We start from the raw sequence: 19,830 nt of genomic DNA, 5'->3' as shown, positions 1-19,830 counted from the left end.
CTTGTCTTTATATCCTACTGGTCACTATAGCCAGTGGGGTTGGTATCATATGAGGCAGCGTAAAGCACAAATCCCCGAAAAAAAAAAAAAACACACACACACATAAGAAAAAAGGACAAGAGTGAAAAAAGGAAATGTAGTAATATCCATTATCAACACAAGAGAATAACGGAAAAAAAAAACACAAAAACAAAGGAAAAAGTAAGCAATCCTTACTTTACAGCTTTTCACCTTTGTAACCTACTTGGGTTTCATATCCTATTTTCCTTTTCACTTCAGCAGCGGCCAAATAGATTCCGTACGGTGGTGTATGACAAGCACAAGTGTGTAATGCCTACAATCAAGCACATACAGGTATCTAATCAATAATCTCAAATAATACTTGAGAGCAACAAGATTATCAAATAGCATATATATATATATATATATATATATATATATAGCCACCATTTCGGTGATAGGAGAAAGAAAATCAGGCGATATTAAAGTGAACGTGAAGCAAGAAAAGCGAGAACAAACATATATAATCAATAAAAAAAGAAAAAAAAGGATGGTATGCAGGCATTACAATGGAACCACAAGGCAAAACAAACACCGTAAGACATACGGCAAGAAACACCAACAAAAAAAAAACCTACACTGCAAAAAGAAGAAAAACAATAACAACCAAACCAAGAATAATAATGATAGCAAATAATAACAATAATATAATATAATAATAATAATAATAATAATAATAATAATAATAATAATAATAATAATAATAATAATAATAATATCAGATCATTGAAATCAGCAAATATATGGGTATCTGCACAACAGACAGTTCTCAATCCACCCGCGCCAAAAACAATCTTCTATCCACATCCTACGGTAGTTCGTATCCTTTTTTTTCTTTTCCTTTTGCTTTTTTCCGTTAATTTATTTATATTAATTAATTATCTTATTTTTAACATTTCTGTAGTTGTTGTTGGTAGAGGGAGAGGGGAGATATTTCTACACTGTTATTGGATAAAAAGGAATGCAACAGTTACACCGCGTCAACGCTAGATTCACGATTCCGAGGCTCCTTGAATCTTGATTGTGCCTTAAGCATAGTAAAATACTCCTCTTCTGCCGCATCACGCAGAGTAGGGGATAATCGCCTTTGAAAATGCAACACGGAAAGGTCGATAATGAGAATTAAGCTCCCAAGAAAGAAGAGCAAATATAGCCAAAACTTTCCACTTGACATCAGTACAAAAATGTGCCAATAAAGTGTAGAATCGCCGATGTGGGTGATTACAGAGTATACAAGGATAAAACACAAAAGAAAGAGCGCGGATAGTCCAATTCCAACATATTGCATCCATCGCCAACACCGCACTTGTAGACAAAATCGACCAAGTACAACACACACCAACGTAAATAACATCATTGTTCCTAGCATACTTCCAGAAATATTGCGAGTGGCGTCCAAGTCAAGATTTAGACTTGTTGGAAGCAGAATAAAGTAAAGGGAGACGGAGTGTAATATACACTCTCCAAGCCAGCGAAGAAGTACATACATATTAAAGTATAGCCCACGAGAGAGAAGAGCAAAAAGCTCCGGGCGCTTTATCAACGCATCACTTGACAGATCCTGATCAAATATACCCATAAAAAAAGGTGGAATACTCGTTAGCACAACATTATAGAATGCTAACAACCATCCATCAAATAATGTAAGTCCTGAAAATCCGCAATAAAATGAAAATATTACTTGTATAAAAGAGAGAGTAATATTTTTGTAAAAACTTACCATGATACAACTTGCATTACGTAAAAGTGAGTAACGTCCGTGAACGGCGCAAAGACGTCGAAGATTTCTAAAACGCGGAATAGCATAATCGGCGGCAAGTGCAGCTTGTGAGCCTTCCAGTCCCATAATACCAATTCCAACACGACCTTCTTGAATCATAGAAACATCATTTGCACCATCGCCAATTGCAAGAGCAGTTTTCCCTGTAGACTTTTGAAACATTCGTACAATGTTTGCCTTTTGTAATGGTGTGAGTCGACAGCAAACTGCTGAGTTGACTTCTTGCGAGACTTTTAGGAAAGTTTCAAAATGATCTGCCATCGCAATACCAAGTGCTGGGCCATCAATTACAAATGTACAACGTTTACCCTCACGTTTTCCACGTTCCACGTGTAGTTGAACTTGTTGTAAATCGGCCCCAACCTTCTCAATTGCTGCCGAATCTCGTGAATCACGAGATCCAATATCAATATGTACAACAAAATCTTTTCTTGGATCACATAAAGTAGTTGTGGCGGCAATTGTTACTGCCGTCTCACGTTTGTCACCTGTAAGCATCCAAATCACAACGCCGGCTTCAAGAAAGAAAGAAATTGTCTCAGGTACATCTTCCTGTAATTTATCTTCAATAGCTGTTGCACCAACGAGTCTCAAATATCGTTCAACCTCTAAACAAGCTTTATCAACTAATTCACTACGATGAACAAGTGCTTTACCAGCTTCAGTGAAGCGTGCGTGCCAATTTTTGAATTCATCTGGTGTAAGATCACGTGACCCTATAAGAAGTGTACGTAAACCATACTCACCCATTTCTGCCAGTTTACCAGATAAATTTCTCATATATTCCTGTACCTCAGGATCATCAGAGAGTTGAAGACTTATCGAACTATCAGCACCTTTTGTAAAAAGGATAATACGTTCACTGTTACGTTCCTTTACGATAATACTCATCATTTTTCGTTCTGGGGTAAACTCAAGTGTAGCTAAGATATCATATATCCGATTTTCTCCTTCTACTTCCACTGTCATAGTTCGTGAAGTACGTTCAAGAAGACGGAATCCATGTTCTGCAGCGGCGGTAACAAGTGCCACTTCATCAGGTGAACTACCCTCATAAACAACACCTAATGGATTATTACTATCTGCAAATGGTTGAACGGTATGACATAAAGATAAGGCAAGAAAGTATTCTTCTGCTGCTGCTCGTATTGGGGATTGAAGATCTAAAAAATGTCGTGACTTTTCCCTATTATCACCTCCAAATGGATATCCCTTTATATCGCCCATTTTATACTTCATAACATTCTCTGTCAAGGTACCCGTTTTATCGGTAAAAATAAAACGTACCATTGCCAGTTGCTCATTTAAATTTGATGTATTAGGTTTACAACGCCGCCATCTTCCACATACTAATTCCATCATTTTATTATCTCGTTGCATCCAATGTGCTTGGATGACTTTACACAATTCAATAGTTACAAATAACGAAATTGGTATAAGATAACTAAGAAGAATAAAATATGAAACATAGCGGCGGAACCACACAGCGTAATCTTTATACTCTTGTAAGTACCAAACCAAGTACCAATGATTATGGTGATGTGTATTCCACCACACTGCAAGTGAAGAAATTATTATGAGAAATATATTCTGAAGAGCGAATACTACAAGAATTAATATATTCAGTTTACGATCCAAATCAGAGGATTTTGGAGGTCGTTTCTTTAAATTTCTAAACATCTTGGTGTCTCGACCAGCATAAATAACAAATCCCCAAACCCAGTCTGTCTTTCGCAAAACAGCTCCACGGTAAAGAAATTGGTTAAGGTCAACAGCGTATTCTTGACCATTTAAATCAATTTTTCCTGCCCATGAAAGCAACCCAGGATCAGGTGGTGTTGTGTGCATAGTAGCTTGTGTAGCCTGTATTGATTCCATTGAACAGAGGGACCAAGTTGGTTGAATTGCTCTGCGACTCTTGAGACTTATTTCACCATCTAAACTGCAGGTATCGATAAAAACCTGTCCCTCTTCTGCAGATGATGATAATAAGAACAAATCCGCTCGTACTTCATCGCCATTAAAGACACGAACAATTTCTCCTACGTGTAGATGTCGACTTGCAACCTTTTCCATATTACCGTTTCGAAGAACTTCTACTTCAATAGAGTTTGCCCTATTATCCGCACGGTGACGTCGGTACTCTTCTGCTCCTTCCTTGATAAGTGCCACTGCAACGACAAATACGAGAGGTGCTATAGCCGTTGCAGGGTTTACAGGCGCAACGCCAGGAATGAGGGAAAGGATCATGCAGATTAGAAAGTAAAAATTACTCACTTTTCTGAACTGCATCAGAAGCGCTAATGGGAAGAACGTTACAATGTTATATTGAGAGGTTTTGATAAAATTGTCAGGGTAGTTATATTGGGCATTTGCTTCTCTGTCATTCATGTGTACAATAACCTCAACCGCCACATCATCCTCATCTGTTTCTCGTTTGCAGCCGAAGCACCATGCACATTTTTTCACACTCGGGCAAAGGTTAGACATTGTGGGATCTAACAAAAAGAGAGAATGTTTTCTTTTTTTTCCTCTACTTCTCTCTCTCTCCCTTTCCCCCTTTTTTCCTTCCCTTCTCTTCACCACAGACCTTTATTTTTTTTTTTTGTTTCCTTTTTTCGTTTGTTGTTGTTGTTGTTTTCTGTTTCTGTTTCCCTTATATACCCCGGTGCGTTTGCAGACGGGCAAAAAAAAAGTCTGTTTTTCGTTATTTCCCTTTATCTCTTTCCTGAGTTTGAGTGCTGCAACACTACTTGTAGTTCACTCCGCTGGCACAGGAATGAATAATTCCCTTTTTGTTTTCCTTTGACCTAACAGAAGGAATTCTGTAAGAGATCAATTTGGAATATAAACAAGAAAAAGAAAACAAAAAAAAAATAAAGGAGGGGAAAAAATGGAAACAAAAAGGATGAGATATATTGATTTATACAATACCAGTACCTGGATGTACTGCTAAACCTCAAATTACAACAGACAATAATAATGATAATGATAATAATAATAATAATAATAATAATAATAATAATAATAATAATAATAATAATAATAATAATAATAATAATAATAATACCGAGGAAGAAGAAAAACGGAAAGCACGGAGTCCTTCTAACCTCATTCTAGGGCAGTCACATGCGCTGGTAAGTTCAACACCGCAATGTTTCCCTCATGATCCCTCACCGCAATACAGCCACGTCCTTCCATCAGATTTCGCACAGCTAACAAGGCCTGTGCCGGTGAAAGCGGCATCAATCCACGTTCCTTATTATAGAACCTCAGCAACTTATCAGAGGAGTCTAAAAAGTTATCCTTCTTATCTGTTACATTGTTTCCAAGAGATTCCTTATCTCTATACTCTTTCTCATCATTTTCTTCCCTGTGATTTCGTCTTCGCTTTCGGGTATCGAGTGATGAGAGAAGATCTGGTAACTGTGGTGGGAGGCACCTCGTCACAATTCCTGGGTGCATCGCCATAGCAGCCGCAAGATACTCTTCCGTTTCAAACGCCACAGCCGTGACGTCATCCTCAAGTTGGCAGCGCGCCACAACACCCTCTAGAGTATCAACAACTCTGGAGAGGAGAAAAGCACACAAGGTATATTTGTATTGTGCTAGTTGTGGTGGTAGAGAATGCGATGTCAGGCGTGTTGCATTGGTGTCACGATTAGATGTACCATTCGCTTCCACAACATCGAGACGACTGGCACGTTTAACATGAATTAACACACCGTGGAGTGTAGGTAGTGTTGTGTTACTACTTCGCTGCAGCGCCTCTACTGCGGCTGCTTCATCGTTGAAGTGTGCATAGGCATGACTCTTGTGTTCCCCGCTGTGTGAGCCCTGCAGCAGCTGGATGTGTGTCGCCTCAGGAAACAAGTCTTTAAGAAATTTCTCAACCTCTTCAGTAGAAACACTCTTGGGTATTTTGGAAACAAATAATTTGTGCATTTCCCATTAATATGAAAAGAGAGACAATAAAGGAGACGGGAACGAGCACACACCTCCTTCTTGTCCACGAAACTACTATGCAAAATTCAAAAAAAAAAAAGGATTATACATAAAAGACGGCATCAGTGTAACTTGACAACAGAAGTAAGTATAACATTACCATAGGATTAAAAAAGAAAAAAGAAAAAAAAAAACGAGCCAATTAGAAAGCACTCAAAATAAGCTTCTCGTTTTCTTTTTTACCATGGCGCTCTTTTACCAAGAGAGAAAAAAAAACAAGAAGCACCTCTTCAGTATAGTGTTAAGTCTTTCTTCATTCCCCCCTTTCCACTTTTTTTTTCGTAACCTCCATCATTTAGCGCGTAGTCTTGCAAGTATTTCCTCATTCTGTGCTTCAATACGACTATTTTGACGCTGTAAACGCTGCAAATCAGCCATCATGATATTGACAGACACACTAGACATATCGCTGGCGGCACTTCCCATACTACCAGGCCGCGATTGTTGTCGTGACTGCAGTCGTGCGAACAATCGACTGGCGATGGCGAACAACTCTTCCACTGTTTCATCCTCTATGCTATCTATATTGTTGCCACTCATATCATCTTGTTGTACCCCTTGCTGTTCGTAGGCGTCGGCGATTTCACGTAGTCGATCACGCACTTCCAACGACAGGGCCCGTACGGAACTCGACCCGGCAGAACCGGCGGAGTGCGAACGTGGCGGTGTGAACTCACGTACGGCATCACCGCCGGTACGAAGTACCCGCTGCTGCATCTCCTCCCGCTCCATCGATTCAATATTCACAACGTCATCCTCTGGTGTTTTTACAGGACTCATTGACGGCTGTCCTTTTCGTGCCGGGCTGCGCACACCATATGTGGGAACATCACCCGCAAATGTAACCTTTGCACGTTCCCGCGCACTGAGTTGAGCCTCGAGAGATGGGGTTAAATCCGCCTCGCTCCTGGTGACGGTGTGCAAGTTGAAGGCGGTCCTCGAATCTATGGAAGTGAGTGCGGAGACATCTACCACCGACGAAGATACACATACATCTGGACCTTCAGCAGCAGCAGATACACGTGGTAAGTCGGCCGGGGTACGGTCATTTTCCCACTTTCGCATAGGTGGAAGAGAATGGTTTTCTCGTCCTGATTGTATAGAGTGAATCTTATCGTCTTTTTCCAATGTAAACACAATATTACCATTTTTTCTTATTGATGTTCTTGATTCTCTTCTTATATTTGAAGCTGAACTAGCCCTTTTGCGACTACTAGAACGTTCATAATGTGATTGTCTAGTAGTTTCATAGAAGCCGTGAAGATCTTTAAAACGGGATTGTAATTCTACGTTTGAAGGTCCTCCACAAGATGCTGATCGTCGATTACCGCTGCATTCACGCTCATATCGTGATATCCGTGTAGAAACCGAGGAACTTCTTCCTGTATTCACTAATGTATACAATGAAAGAATTCCCTTAGAGTCAGACAAAACGAGATTGTCACCATTTGCTGTGAATCCCACAGATAATAAAATTGATGCTTGATTATCTCGGATAGATCGTGAAATACTTATGTACGCCAGAGAGTTTCTATCTGCAAGACGCACAACAGATATTTCACTATCACTGCATAACGCGACAACATCACCACTGATTGTGGGTACCACCTCTTTTAATCGTGTTTTTAACACGTCTGAATCTACTTTTGGGTTTACCGGGATTTGCAGCGACTCCCCTACTATTTGCAAAGTAGTGGCATCCACCACGACACAGGAATTACTCTGTGTCACCAACAAAATGTTACCGACAGAAGTAAAAGATGTAATATCTTCACTAAATCTCACATGTGCTCCTGTCAATAAATTAAAAACCACATGTGAAGACGTAACACATAACGCACCTGCAGCGGAAACAAGTTGTGTTAGTGGAACTTCAATATCTGTTAGTCTTGTAGTGCGTAATACCCGTAAAACCAATTGTTTACCATCTTCTTTCCACTCTCCATTAAAGTAGAACAAACTATTGTCAGGAGATAACCCAACAAACTGATTCCCTTCATGTGCGACAAGACTTATAAGCGGCTCTGCGACACTAAGACGAGAAAGCACGAATTCCACCTTTGGTGTGACTGCAACCACCTCATAGGTAGAGGATTCGTACAGCAGCAGAACATCAAGATCACGGTGGTGGGCAACGCAGGTGCTCTCAAGCGTTAAACTTCTCTGAAAACGCAGTGTAGAGTCATAGAGACGCAAACATCTCGGAGACCACAGACAGAGAGCATCTGTTGCTACGGGAATCCAACGCAATGGAACCTCATCTGACAATACAGGTGTTTCTTGGTATACACGATGAAATGATAACTTTCCTGTTCCACTTCCTGTATGAGAAATGCTGTATCGTGACATGTCACCACCACTAAAGAAGAGCATAATCCTCTCCCTAGTACTAATACTATTACTGTCACTGCTGATATTATGGTTATTCGTGTTGTTATTGCTCTTGTTTTCACCGCTACACACAGCTGCCCCAGTACACAAGGAATCCATCAATCGATTCAAGAAGGATGAACTCACAACGGCTGGAGAATTGGAATTTTTTATTTTTCCACGAAATTCCCATTTTTCAGCGGAGAAGAATCTAATAAGTGCACCACAAACGACGATTTCTGTTGTACTGCGGTATACCACAGTTGCAGGGCACACTTTGCTATCCATCCACTTCACCGGTGCCCCACTACGGCGATCAAAAGAAACTAGAAGTCCAACAGTTGTCAACGCTGTCAGTGTTGTATCAGCTGCTGTTGCTGGTGGTAAAATTGAGATAAACTCAGCATCACGAATTTCATTAACGCTACTACAGGGTTTACTTAGAACCGTTAGAGTTCCATTTCCGGTTTCTTCAGACCTTGCAGTGTTACCGATACCATCTATCTTATTACGAGTATTGGTTGACATCATAGTTGTATTGTTGCTGCTAATTTCACTACTACTATTAAGGCGATGAGGATCACTGTGGATGGGGGCAGAACACTGCACAGTCCACAGTGCCACTTCCTTAGATGTGCATGTGGCGAATCCAAATACACCTGGTAGTGGTACAATAACATCTAACGCGTCTGCACATCCACGCCACAATAGGGATTTAGCCTGCACGTCCCAAAGGCAAACTCTGAAACGATCTCGCATAACAGACTCCAACCCGCACGATATCACCAAGAGATCTGATTCTCTATCAAATGCATTAATAAAACAGACTGCAAAAATATTTTCACCAGTTAGACGTAGCGGTAACTTCGTAATAGTGGTATAAGCCAAATTATTATCGTTTCTGTCCATGCTGCTATTGTTATTTATGTTGCTAAGTATTGGACTAGAGGCAGAGGTCAGGTAGAGTCCGTTATGTGCAGTCCCTACACATAAAAGATCTTTTCTTTGATGCAAATGAATAACAGACAGCTTTTCACCGTTTGTTAAAGAAACTATATGCGTACTATCTATGAAATCCATGTTATATGTAGACATGTTGCCGGCGTTATCATCCCTCAACTTACAAACCACCATCATGTTTATATCGCATCCGTATGCCAACCATTTGTCATCAACGCCAATAGAAACAAGTGAGGGCGACTTGACAGCGTGACCGGCAACTACAGAGGGTTGACGCATCGCTTTCTATTTCTTTCTCTTTCTGAAAGTAAAGAAGATCAAAGAAACGCCTCGTTTATTGCTAGGTTGATAGTGGAGAAAAAGAGAAAGAGAAAAAAGCAAAACAAACCATTGTAGTACCTAGAAGCAATATCAAGAAAAAAATAGGTATAATAAGAAGGAACCAGCATAGGTAAAAGTTTAAGCTGAATGACAATAAACCTGATATTTGTGTCACAAAAACGAAAGCATATGGTGTCACAATACTTGACGCATTTCTTCTGCGATACTATCCCCTGAACGGAGAAACAACTCAAACGCACGTTGCGCAGACCGTACGTTACATTTGTGAAGCTCCACATTAACACTTGTGTCTGATGACACAATTAACACGTGAGTACAGCTCGTAAAGGGATGTAGTAGTGCAGTAAAAGTTTCCGTCGCAATCTGAAATCCATCAAGGCTTGTCGTGTTATTCATACAGCTCAACTTAAAATGTTTAACTGTCTCGCTAACTTCCGTCGTTCGCTGCTCACTATCTTGTAATAAGAGTTGTCCATTCTCTTGGTCGTCATCGTTAGTGCTATTATTGCCATTATTGATGCTCTTGCGACTGACGTGTGCGAGGCAGAGAAATGTACTGCGCTCGTAAAGAGCCACCTCAACGGCGTGACAACATCGCAATAACTTCTTCATTTCGGAAATAAATAGATTTCGGTGGGGAATAAGAGAGCGTACAACGTTGCTATAGGCAAGGTAGAGTGAGTCAGACCAGATGCTGGTGGCAAAGAATTGAATATTGCCCGTCGCCGCATTACCATCAAGGCATGCAAGGATCTCTGCCTTTCGTGACTCAAATATCGTGTCACGCAGTTCTTTTGCAATGAGATCCATCTTGTGCAGCAGCACAAATACCTTGGCATTTGGGCTATATTGTGTGATGTAGCACATGGCGGATTGAAAGTAGTCTAGCATCTCTGGTCTACTCCAGTCTGTTGGCATTCCATTACCCGCATCGTTGCTATCGCGGCTCATGCTGTTAATATCAAACACGAAGAGCATTACGGCGACACTGCGGAATATATACTCCTTCTGACGGCCAAGATACTCCGCCACGTAGCGGTGCTGCCCGCCACAGTCCCAGAGATTGAGATACAAATTGTTGAACACACGCACTTGGCTCTGGTCGAGAGAAATGGTGATGCCGAGCCGCAGGGCATCCCGCGGGAGATAATTGTCAAATATGATGCTCCGCATGCACGTCTTGCCCGCCCCGCCAGGGCCCATCAGCAACAACTTTTGAATCTGGTCCTGCATGGCCTTCATACATGTACATATATATATATATATATATATAGAAAGAAAGAAAGAAAGAGAAAAAAAGAGAGGAGGAGAGCGGCATAAAAAGCAAGGTGAATAGAGTTTTTTTTTTCGTCAAAAACTAAACAAACAAATAGAAAGTATTTTGAAACAATCAATCAAGGAGACATGTGAAATTTGTTATTTTGTACTGCCTTCTTATTCTGTTATTTTTTTTTCTGCTTTTTTTATTTTCTCCGTGAAGGGAACCTCTCCTTTGTATCTTATCTTCAGTGCCATTATTGTGTTGTTGGTTCTTTTTTTTTTTTGATTTTTTACTTGACTCCATACATCTCCACATGACCATCGCATGACTCCACGAGAAAGTTATCACAAGACGCATTGCGGGGGAATAGTTTTGTCAATACCTATTATACATCTCAAAACAGAATGGAATTAACAAAAAAAACGTTCGATAGATTCCGCGTAAATACACTGCAACAGCAATATCCGTAAAGAGATTACAAGAGATTCCCCAAGATTACATGTTACAGATCCATTTTTACATTATACGTCCACTATGATCACCGTTATTATTATTTTATACGCTATGAACTTTTGAACGCAGCTGTTTCTTGATGACACCCACATACACACAAACTAGATTTCTCAGCATAAAACCTCCTGAGCTCAAAAGTGCACATACCTGCATAATCAATATATAGCGAAATTCGACAACCCCCCATACACGATTGCACTGTTAAAAATGCTAGCCCCCTCAGAAAGATGTAGCAAGTTACTTTGTGGATCTTTTCACACAATGAATAATTGCAACAGGAACTAACACCACCAAAAATCGGTCCAAGAAACAGGACAGATAAACTCCTTTTGTGTGAGTTATAAACTAAAAAAAAAAAACACCCCTTCAGAGAACCCAATCACGCCAGTCTCACCTCATCAACGACATGCAAAGAGTGTCATCCCATGATAGCAACACCCCCATAACAGGTGCAAATAAGTTTTATCTGCCAAAAGAATAATTTCACATCATTGAAATAACTTCAACGGAAAAAAGAAAAAAAGTAAAATGAGAAAAACAAAAAGGTAGGGGAAGAGTTTTCTTTGTTTTTTTTTCTTAAGATGGAATAAGAAAAAAAAAAAGATGAAATAACGAAAAAATCTTCTGATCACCTTAAGAGGTGAACGATTTCACTGCAATAAAATGATGATTGTAGCACAAGAATAATTTCCTCTTCTACTGTATTTTCTGTAAAATAATAATCCCACTAAAACACGGAGAAAAAAAGATTAAAGGCGCAGAAGAAATTTTTTTGTGTTTAACGCGCCAGACATTAGCATAAGTACTATTTTTAATAGCAAAGATTCAGCTCATAAAACAAATAACCACGCACACAGAACAAAAAAAAAAAATGAGAAAAACAACAGTTATCAAGAAGAAACAACAGGAGAAACAAAAATAGGATGATGTCACTCTTCTATGTCGTTCTCTATTATTTTGCCTTTCTCTTTCCTTATCACATTTCTTTACAGTTATACACACACCGTATTTAACCACTACAGGTACAAAAACAGAACAGAAAAAAAAGGGTTACTAAATTCGTATTCTCTCCCTATCTCTCTCCATATATATCATAGACAAGCACGTTATGTTATTCTGTGCAATCAGCAAACACGAACTCCCCGCAAGGTTTCGGTTCAGGGGCTAAAGATAGTGTGGGTATTGAAGGTGGACTTCTCTCTGCGACAGATGCAAATTGTATGAAATGTAAATCCCCAAAACTTCTATCTCCATTACAATGGTTTCTATTGTCACTATCACCCTCATTTTTATTCTTGCCACTCTCATCATCATGGTCACCATTATGATCATCATCATCACCTTTACCAGCATTGTTACCCTCATCATTACTACCCTCATCCTTATTATTACCATCATCCTCATCCTCATCAATATCATCAAGATTATCATTATCCCCCACTTCAGTAGTAGAAGGAGCTTCAGTAGCAGATGGTTGCACTGTCATGATGGCGCCCAAGTTATTATTGAAACCGCAGTAGTTTGGCACAGAGAAGACTGTAACGACTCTGCCATCGTGTGTCCAGGCGTATCCATCCGATATCACTTGATGCGCTCTGCAGATGAAATCAAAATGATTCCGCTCGCAAAACTCGTGGCTGGCGCTACTGCCGAATACATATCCACAGCCACGCACGTTGCGGGCGTACGCCGTGGAGTTGTCTCCTGGATCTGACCACAGCAATACGTCCAGAGCATCACTAAAGACATTGTCGAGAGCATTACCATAGTCGCAGCGTTCAATGCCAGCGATGAGGTCGACGTTCGACGGCGCGAGTGGCGGCGCCAACCCACCGTGTACGGCGAAGAAACGGCGCACTGGTGTTGAAACAACTGCGGCGAGTGGGAGAAAACAAAAGACTTCGTTAAAGCGCACCCACGCCGCATCACCAGCAAAATTAAGTTGTACTTCACTGTAGAAGCCGTAGATGCGAGAGGTGTGCGGCACTTCGTGATTCCCACGTATCATGTAGACAAGGTGTGGGTACTCCACTTTAAGGACGAGCAGCAGCATCACCACCTCCACACCACACGGCCCACGGTCCACGTAGTCACCGAGAAAAAGAAACTTGCGGTCCTCTCCACTCACATTTATGCGTCGATCAAATTATTGAGAGAAAACATGTCGAAACATATCAGAAAGTTGACCGTGGATGTCACCAACCACCACGAGCGTCTCATCAGAACTTACGTGAATGTCCAGTAGGGCATTTTCTGCCTCCAACACGGTGTGTGCCTCATGACAGAGACTATCAACTACATCCATAGTGAGAAAAAGACGAATCTTTTCATTCCACGAGGATGTCGCAACACCGGAGATGTCGCCGTCTGGTTTAACAATATCACATGAAGTAAAGGCTGCCATTCCGGCCTGTATAAAGGTACCGATAAGTTCTGTAAATACACCTTTAAGTGGAGGTTTAGAAAAGAACGAAGAGTAATGGGTTAAAATAATAGTTGAAGAAACGCCAAGAAGACTAACCTCACACTCAGTTACTGGTGATACCTCTACTCGAATTACTCCTTCTACCTCTCTCTCTGCTTCTACTACCGCTCTAACGTCGCGGGGGTCGCTGTTTCTTCTTGCTTCCCCTAATGGTACCTTTTCATTACTTTCAGTACGAATTCCTAAAGGTATCAGATTTACAGCGTTTTCCCTCATACTGCCATTACCATTGGCATTCGTGTCATTAATAATGCCTTCTGCACCATTTATGCACTCTGGAACACCTTTCAAAGCCTCTTTATCTGGACCGGAGATTTCCTTAGCCATCAACTCTTCCTTTTCTTCTATTTTTTTTTCCACCAACTCCCTTCGTTGAACTAAGAGGTGAACAATTTCTTGGTTACCTTGGCCGTCGAGATACGAAAACCAAGCGGTTAACTTTTGGCTGATCTTGAGGGAATAAAGCACCCTTTATATATATATATATATATATATATATATATATATATAAAGAAAATGAATACAACGACAAGAAAAAAAAAGCGCCAGAAAAATAAATGGCAACAGAAAGAACATTAAATAAAGATAAAGGTGTTAAATATAATTCTGAAAAAAAGTGAATCAAAGGAATATTAAGAAAGAAAAAAGAGTGTCAATATCTTCAGTAAGCTCCCCATTCAACAAACAGAACTTGACATAAAAATAGGTAGATGGAAAGAGGAACGGAAAGTCTCCAGAAATAGGGGAAAGGGGAAAAAAAGAAGGAATCAGGTCATGTACCTGCAATAACACCATAGCTACTATCACTTCCGCAGATATTCATCATTTTTTTTTCAAGATCTCCACTCCTCCCCAGTATATATGTATATATACTTTGTCATTGTTCTCCCTTTTCTTCCTGTCATTCATTGTTTTGTCGTCGCATTTATCTTTTTGCTCCATTATTTCTTGTTTTCCCCCTTTCCAAGCATTCTTTCCAGTTTGATTTTTCCGTCTGTTCCTTCACTCTTCACCTCTCTCTTTTTTCTCGCGTTTTCTCTCACACTCGCTCACTCACTCTGCCTCTTTTTATGTCCTGACTATTGCTGTCTAGTCTGCATAGTCCATTTCATCATCTAAGACAGTTGTCGTAGGGTCTTGCTAAACTTGTTGTTGTTGTTGCTACATGTCCTTTTCTTTTTCTTCTTCTTTAATATCGAGACCCTTCCTCTGGTTGGGGCAGTTTCTTGTTGGCTGGCTGGGTCATCTCACGACGCAGTTCTGCAAGGCAATTCTCCATAGTGTAACGGGGTTCCCAGTTCTTAAAAAGGTGAAACTTTGTTTTGTCCACTGTACCGTCGGCGTTAACGCATGGTAGATTTACACGACTGATGAACCGTATGTGCGGTGGTTTCTTTGGGTAGTCCTCATCGCAGTAAATGGCTAGAGAGAGAATACGGTTCTCAAAGGTGGTGCCAATGGGCCCAACAATAGTACCGTTCCAGTCGTGCAAGTAAATATCATCCGTTCCGCTAATGCCAACAGACACGTTCTGGTTTGAACCCGTTCCCTTCTCGCCCGCCTCGAGCTCCTCCAGCAGCCGAAAGTTACGCGGCACTTCCACCATTGTTTTTTTTTTATAGCAGTGGGTAACTTTGTTTGATTCCTTTTATTTTTATTTTATTTGCTTCCCTCTTGAGGAAACTCTAATAGAGAATAAAATATGAACACAGAGGTCTGAGAATAAGAAAAGCAAGATCACGAAGAAAAAAAAAGAGAAAAGAAAAGAAGAGGAAAACAAAAAAACGACCTTGAGTGCAATAATAAATAAATAAAAAAAATCTGGGGGATAAATGTGTACAGCCAAAGCAATGAAGTGTTCAATGTAACGTGAGGAAAGAAGGGAAGAAAGAGACAGGAAAATGTTGAGAAAGACTAGGAGATCAAAAGGGCAACACAACCACTATATAAATAGTAATAATAACAATAATAATAATAATAATAATAATAATAATAATAATAATAATAATAATAGTAATAATAATAATAATAATAAATAATAATAATAATAATAATCGTCGTGTCACCACAAAGAGAGAGAGAAAGAGAAAGAAACACAGGGTAATGTAAACCGTCAGAGATAGAAAAAAAAAGGCTTCACATGTATGTATATTATACATGTTTCTCTATATATGTATGCAGAGATATGAATATGAGGGCCAGAGAAAGACACAAACAGACAGACACGAAAAGCACACACGCGTATATATATATATATATATATTATTGCATAGAAAGAGGTGCCTAATTTAACTCTATAAAGAAAACCCCTTGTGTAGGTGTTTATTGTCACCACATGTCCCCCTTCACCTTTTTTCCCTGTTTTAAGTTAACCTTACTCCTTGACCCTTTGTACTTGTTTGGGCAACCGGCAGGATATCATGCCACGTACCCTTCTCATTTCTCTCTTTTCTCTTTAATCCTCTCTCTATCTATCTATCTCTTCTTTATTTAGCATTTTTTTCGTTGTCTCTACACTACCGTTACATACACACTCTTCTTTTCTTTTTTATTTTTCTGTTTACACAGCTCCTTTTCTCCAATCACCTCTCCATCTATTCATTTATATTCTCAAGCTCTCATTATTACCTTTCTTGTTGTCCCACTTCCTTCTCTTTTCTTCTTCTCGAATTATCTACTGCCTATGGTGATGAAAAGCAAACACACGAACGAACAAAAAGTACAGGCGTCCACTGAGAAAACAAACAACAACAAGAACAGCACAAAAAAAAATTGATGACTCTACAGCCAAAGAAAAAAAAGACGTCAACAGACCATGAACGTAGCAACAATGTAAAGGAGTGATATATATATATATATATATTTCATCATCTCATAACGTGCCTCGTTCACTATTTCAGGTTGCAGGACCTACAACAGAAAGAACAGTAGCAACCAACTAATGCAACCAGCTGAAGTTCGTTCTTGTTTTTTTTTCTTCGCATTGGCGGAAGAAAACAGCAACCAAGTGCTGACCGCCGCCAAGTCCCATAAAAAACGCAGAGTGAAAGAAAAGATGTAAAAAGAGCGGAAAAATAGTAGTAAAAACAGGAAAATAAAGACATAAATGGAAACAAAAAAAGAGGAAAAAAAGAGAAGAAAAAACTAAATGAAACCACGAGAAGAACAAGGAAAAAAAAACAAATTTATAGTTCTTCTGGAAATATTGTCTCATCACGTCCATCGGCAAAAATAACTTTGTATATGCCGTCAGGGTAGAGAATCTCCTTTTTGCCGTCGGGTAGATGTCGTTCAATTTGTCCAGAGGCATGAAATTGAAATACCTGAACTCCATCCGCATGTTGCACATGTGTCGTCTGTGCAGCAGCGTACCAGTACATACTCTTTCCAGACGGAAATGTGCGTTTGACATCTCCGTTTGTAAAGTACAGCACTACATGGCCAGAAGGGAGGATGAGCTTTCGCGTGCCATTAGCGTAGTGGATCTCACGTTTGCCACTGCGGTACAAAACCTCACGCTTGTTTGGGTTCTCACCTAGAGCTGCCTGCGATACCACAACGTCGTTTGGAAAGTCTTCTGTTGGCATGGGCTCATCATCGGCTATAAGTTCCGCTACTGTAGGTGTACGGCGAGGCCTGCGCGAGACGGCGGGAGAGACAGTGCGTGGGGACGCCCGCTGCTGCACTTCGTTGCCAGCGGCCTTGCTGTACTGGGCACGTGGTGTATGAAGAGGGTGGCCAGTGGCCCGTCGCTGAACGCGTGGCTCCTGTGTTTTATTTTCCACCTCCTCCATCGAGACCGAACGTGAATCTTGCTGCTCTTGTTGCGGTTGTTGTTGTTGTTGTTTACGTTCTTGCTCCTCAGTCTGGCGACGGACAGACTCCTCTCGCTCCTTTCGTTTGCGTTCCTCTAATTCAAGACTTTTACGTTCCCTTTCTTCCGCCTCCTGACGCTTACGCTCCTCTAATTCAAGACGTTTACGTTCTTTTTCTTCTGCCTCTTGACGCTTACGCTCCTCTATTTCAAGACGTTTACGCTCTTCCAATTCAAGACGTTTACGTTCCCTTTCTTCTGCTTCTTGACGCCTGCGTTCCTCTATTTCAAGACGTTTACGCTCTTTTTCTTCCGCCTCTTGACGTTTACGTTCCTCAATTTCAAGGCGTTTACGTTCCCTTTCCTCTGCTTCACGGCGTTTACGTTCCTCAAATTCACGACGTTTACGTTCCCTCTCTTCCGCCTCATGACGTCTACGTTCCTCTATTTCAAGACGTTTACGCTCTTTTTCTTCCACTTCAAGACGCCGTCTCTCCTCTAGTTCAATGCGTCTGCGCTCCCGTTCCCCTACATCAGTAGCGCGTTGTTGCTGCAGCTGTTCTTGTTCTTCTTCTTCGAGTTCGCCGTCCTCTGACAGGAGGTCGTCCACCACGTAATACGGGTCATCGCTACTCCGCCGTGTGCTCGTCCCGCTTCCTTGTCGTTGCGGGCGGGAGCTGGTGCCTATGGCTGCTGCCGGCGGCACACGAGCACCGCTCTCGAGTGCTGCGATTTGTTGTTCGCGAGCTAACTCAAGCAGTTCCTCATTACGGCGGGCGAGTGACTCAATTTCACGGCGTAGGCGACTTGTCTCCGCCTTCTGCAACTTGCGTGCTTCCCGCATGCGTGTCGTAATTCCCTCGAGCTGCTGCCGCAGAAACTCATTTTCTGTTGTGAGTTTCTTGTTTGACTCTCTCTCCGTCCGCAGTAACTCCAGTGTGGACTTGTACCGTTCCTCTATCACTTTTACATCCTTCTTCGCTTGCCACTGTCCAGAGGCTCGCGCAGCATCCAACTCCGCACGCTCCACTTCAAAACCACGTTCCACACCATTACAGTAGTCTTCAAACCGCTGCCTTTCACGTTCTAGATGCGTTGCCAGCTGGTGGTACCGCCCTCGCTCCTCTTTGGCAGCGCGCAGTTCATCCTCAAGCTGTTCTACTAAGTCTTGTTCCCGTGAAATAAGATACTCTTGCCGTTGTGGACGCCGAAATAAATTTCGGCTCCCGCGGGAGTATTCATTTTCTACATCCACAGGATCAGCGTAGCGGCGAGGGGTGGCTCGACGCAAAATACCGTTATCCACCATATCGTCGTTTCGCCACCGTCTTTGCTGTGATTGTTGCCACTCCATATCATCATACTCGCCTTCCCTCCGTGGGGTGGAATGACTATGTCCTGTGTTAAACCTCGGCGGTATCGCTAGTTCCAACGTCCGATCCGACTCCTCAGAAATGCGTGATTGCTGCATATATTGTTGCTGCTTTGCAGCGGCCCCAATCGCTGCATCTCCGTTTGTTTCGGGAATTTCAGGGTCTACCCACTCAGGCCGTCGTGCCGCGTGTTGTGGCTTTTGTTTCGTTGGTTGTTGTTTCGGTGGTGGCTGTCTCTGTTGTTGCTGTTGTGTTTGTTGTTGTTGTTGTTCTGGTTGTTGTTGTTGTTGTTGTTGTTGTTGTTGAGGCTGGCTTGACCTGCGCTCCATAACCTGTGCAGTATCAGGAGGAGGCTGTGAGTCATCGCGTAGACTCGAATTTGGTGGTGGTGCACGCTTGGGAACTGCAATTACAACCGCCTCGAAGGGGTCGTGATTCTTTCCCTTTCGCATATCGTTTGCGATGGCCTCCCGCAGTGATCGTGATCCCCGCCGTTCCGATGATGGACCGTCGCGAATACTGTTGCTGTGATTTGCGTTGTTTATCGCCAGCGGTGACTCTAGCTGGCATGTGTAAGAGAGACGTCCCTCGTCCTTGCGCAGAAACTTAAACGGGGCATTCTTCGGTTTCTGCCTCTGCGAGGCGGCGACTGTTACTCCCCGTGAGGAAGACTGACTCCGACCCACTCGTGGTGTTGTGACGTCAGCCATTATTGTCGTTTTTTTTTTACTTTTTCTCTGTTTGATTGATTGTTTTTTTTTTTTCTATTCTCCAGTTGTCAATTTCCTGAATTCCCTTTCTGTTTCTGGTCTTTTCCTTTACTTTATTTTCGCGCTTCTCTCACTACTATTTTTTTTCTTTTGTGTG

General features: G+C 41.5%; 7 protein-coding genes across 7 annotated transcripts; all 7 read right to left on the bottom strand.

Annotated features, from left to right (window-relative positions):
- Positions 1-1,030: 1,030 nt before the first annotated feature.
- LSM04_006172 (uncharacterized protein) lies at positions 1,031-4,330 on the bottom strand (the record flags this gene model as incomplete). Its single annotated transcript, XM_067338332.1, has 1 exon — positions 1,031-4,330. One exon carries the CDS (start codon positions 4,328-4,330, stop codon positions 1,031-1,033), a length of 3,300 nt encoding a protein of 1,099 aa, XP_067193758.1.
- A 621-nt stretch (positions 4,331-4,951) lies between these two features.
- Positions 4,952-5,785, bottom strand: LSM04_005616 (RNA recognition motif domain; the record flags this gene model as incomplete). Its single annotated transcript, XM_067338331.1, has 1 exon — positions 4,952-5,785. The coding sequence occupies one exon, from the start codon at positions 5,783-5,785 to the stop codon at positions 4,952-4,954; it is 834 nt and encodes a 277-aa protein (XP_067193749.1).
- Positions 5,786-6,136: 351 nt separating this feature from the next.
- Positions 6,137-9,352, bottom strand: LSM04_006071 (uncharacterized protein; the record flags this gene model as incomplete). The annotated part of the gene is made up of 1 exon (XM_067338330.1): positions 6,137-9,352. One exon carries the CDS (start codon positions 9,350-9,352, stop codon positions 6,137-6,139), a length of 3,216 nt encoding a protein of 1,071 aa, XP_067193757.1.
- A 339-nt stretch (positions 9,353-9,691) lies between these two features.
- Positions 9,692-10,750, bottom strand: LSM04_000004 (Gtr1/RagA G protein; the record flags this gene model as incomplete). The annotated part of the gene is made up of 1 exon (XM_067338328.1): positions 9,692-10,750. The coding sequence occupies one exon, from the start codon at positions 10,748-10,750 to the stop codon at positions 9,692-9,694; it is 1,059 nt and encodes a 352-aa protein (XP_067193632.1).
- Positions 10,751-12,402: 1,652 nt separating this feature from the next.
- Positions 12,403-14,103, bottom strand: LSM04_000204 (Calcineurin-like phosphoesterase domain; the record flags this gene model as incomplete). The annotated part of the gene is made up of 2 exons (XM_067338327.1): positions 12,403-13,407; positions 13,453-14,103. The coding sequence occupies 2 exons, from the start codon at positions 14,101-14,103 to the stop codon at positions 12,403-12,405; spliced, it is 1,656 nt and encodes a 551-aa protein (XP_067193635.1).
- An 862-nt stretch (positions 14,104-14,965) lies between these two features.
- LSM04_004328 (Ubiquitin-conjugating enzyme E2) lies at positions 14,966-15,382 on the bottom strand (the record flags this gene model as incomplete). The annotated part of the gene is made up of 1 exon (XM_067338326.1): positions 14,966-15,382. The coding sequence occupies one exon, from the start codon at positions 15,380-15,382 to the stop codon at positions 14,966-14,968; it is 417 nt and encodes a 138-aa protein (XP_067193729.1).
- A 1,579-nt stretch (positions 15,383-16,961) lies between these two features.
- LSM04_002593 (T-complex protein 10) lies at positions 16,962-19,673 on the bottom strand (the record flags this gene model as incomplete). Its single annotated transcript, XM_067338325.1, has 1 exon — positions 16,962-19,673. The coding sequence occupies one exon, from the start codon at positions 19,671-19,673 to the stop codon at positions 16,962-16,964; it is 2,712 nt and encodes a 903-aa protein (XP_067193690.1).
- Positions 19,674-19,830: the final 157 nt, after the last annotated feature.

Source organism: Trypanosoma melophagium, assembly GCF_022059095.1.
Source record: "Trypanosoma melophagium isolate St. Kilda chromosome Unknown ctg15segment0, whole genome shotgun sequence".
In the NCBI taxonomy this organism is placed as follows: Eukaryota; Euglenozoa; class Kinetoplastea; order Trypanosomatida; family Trypanosomatidae; genus Trypanosoma; species Trypanosoma melophagium.
This window is presented reverse-complemented; position numbering and strand designations above follow the sequence as displayed.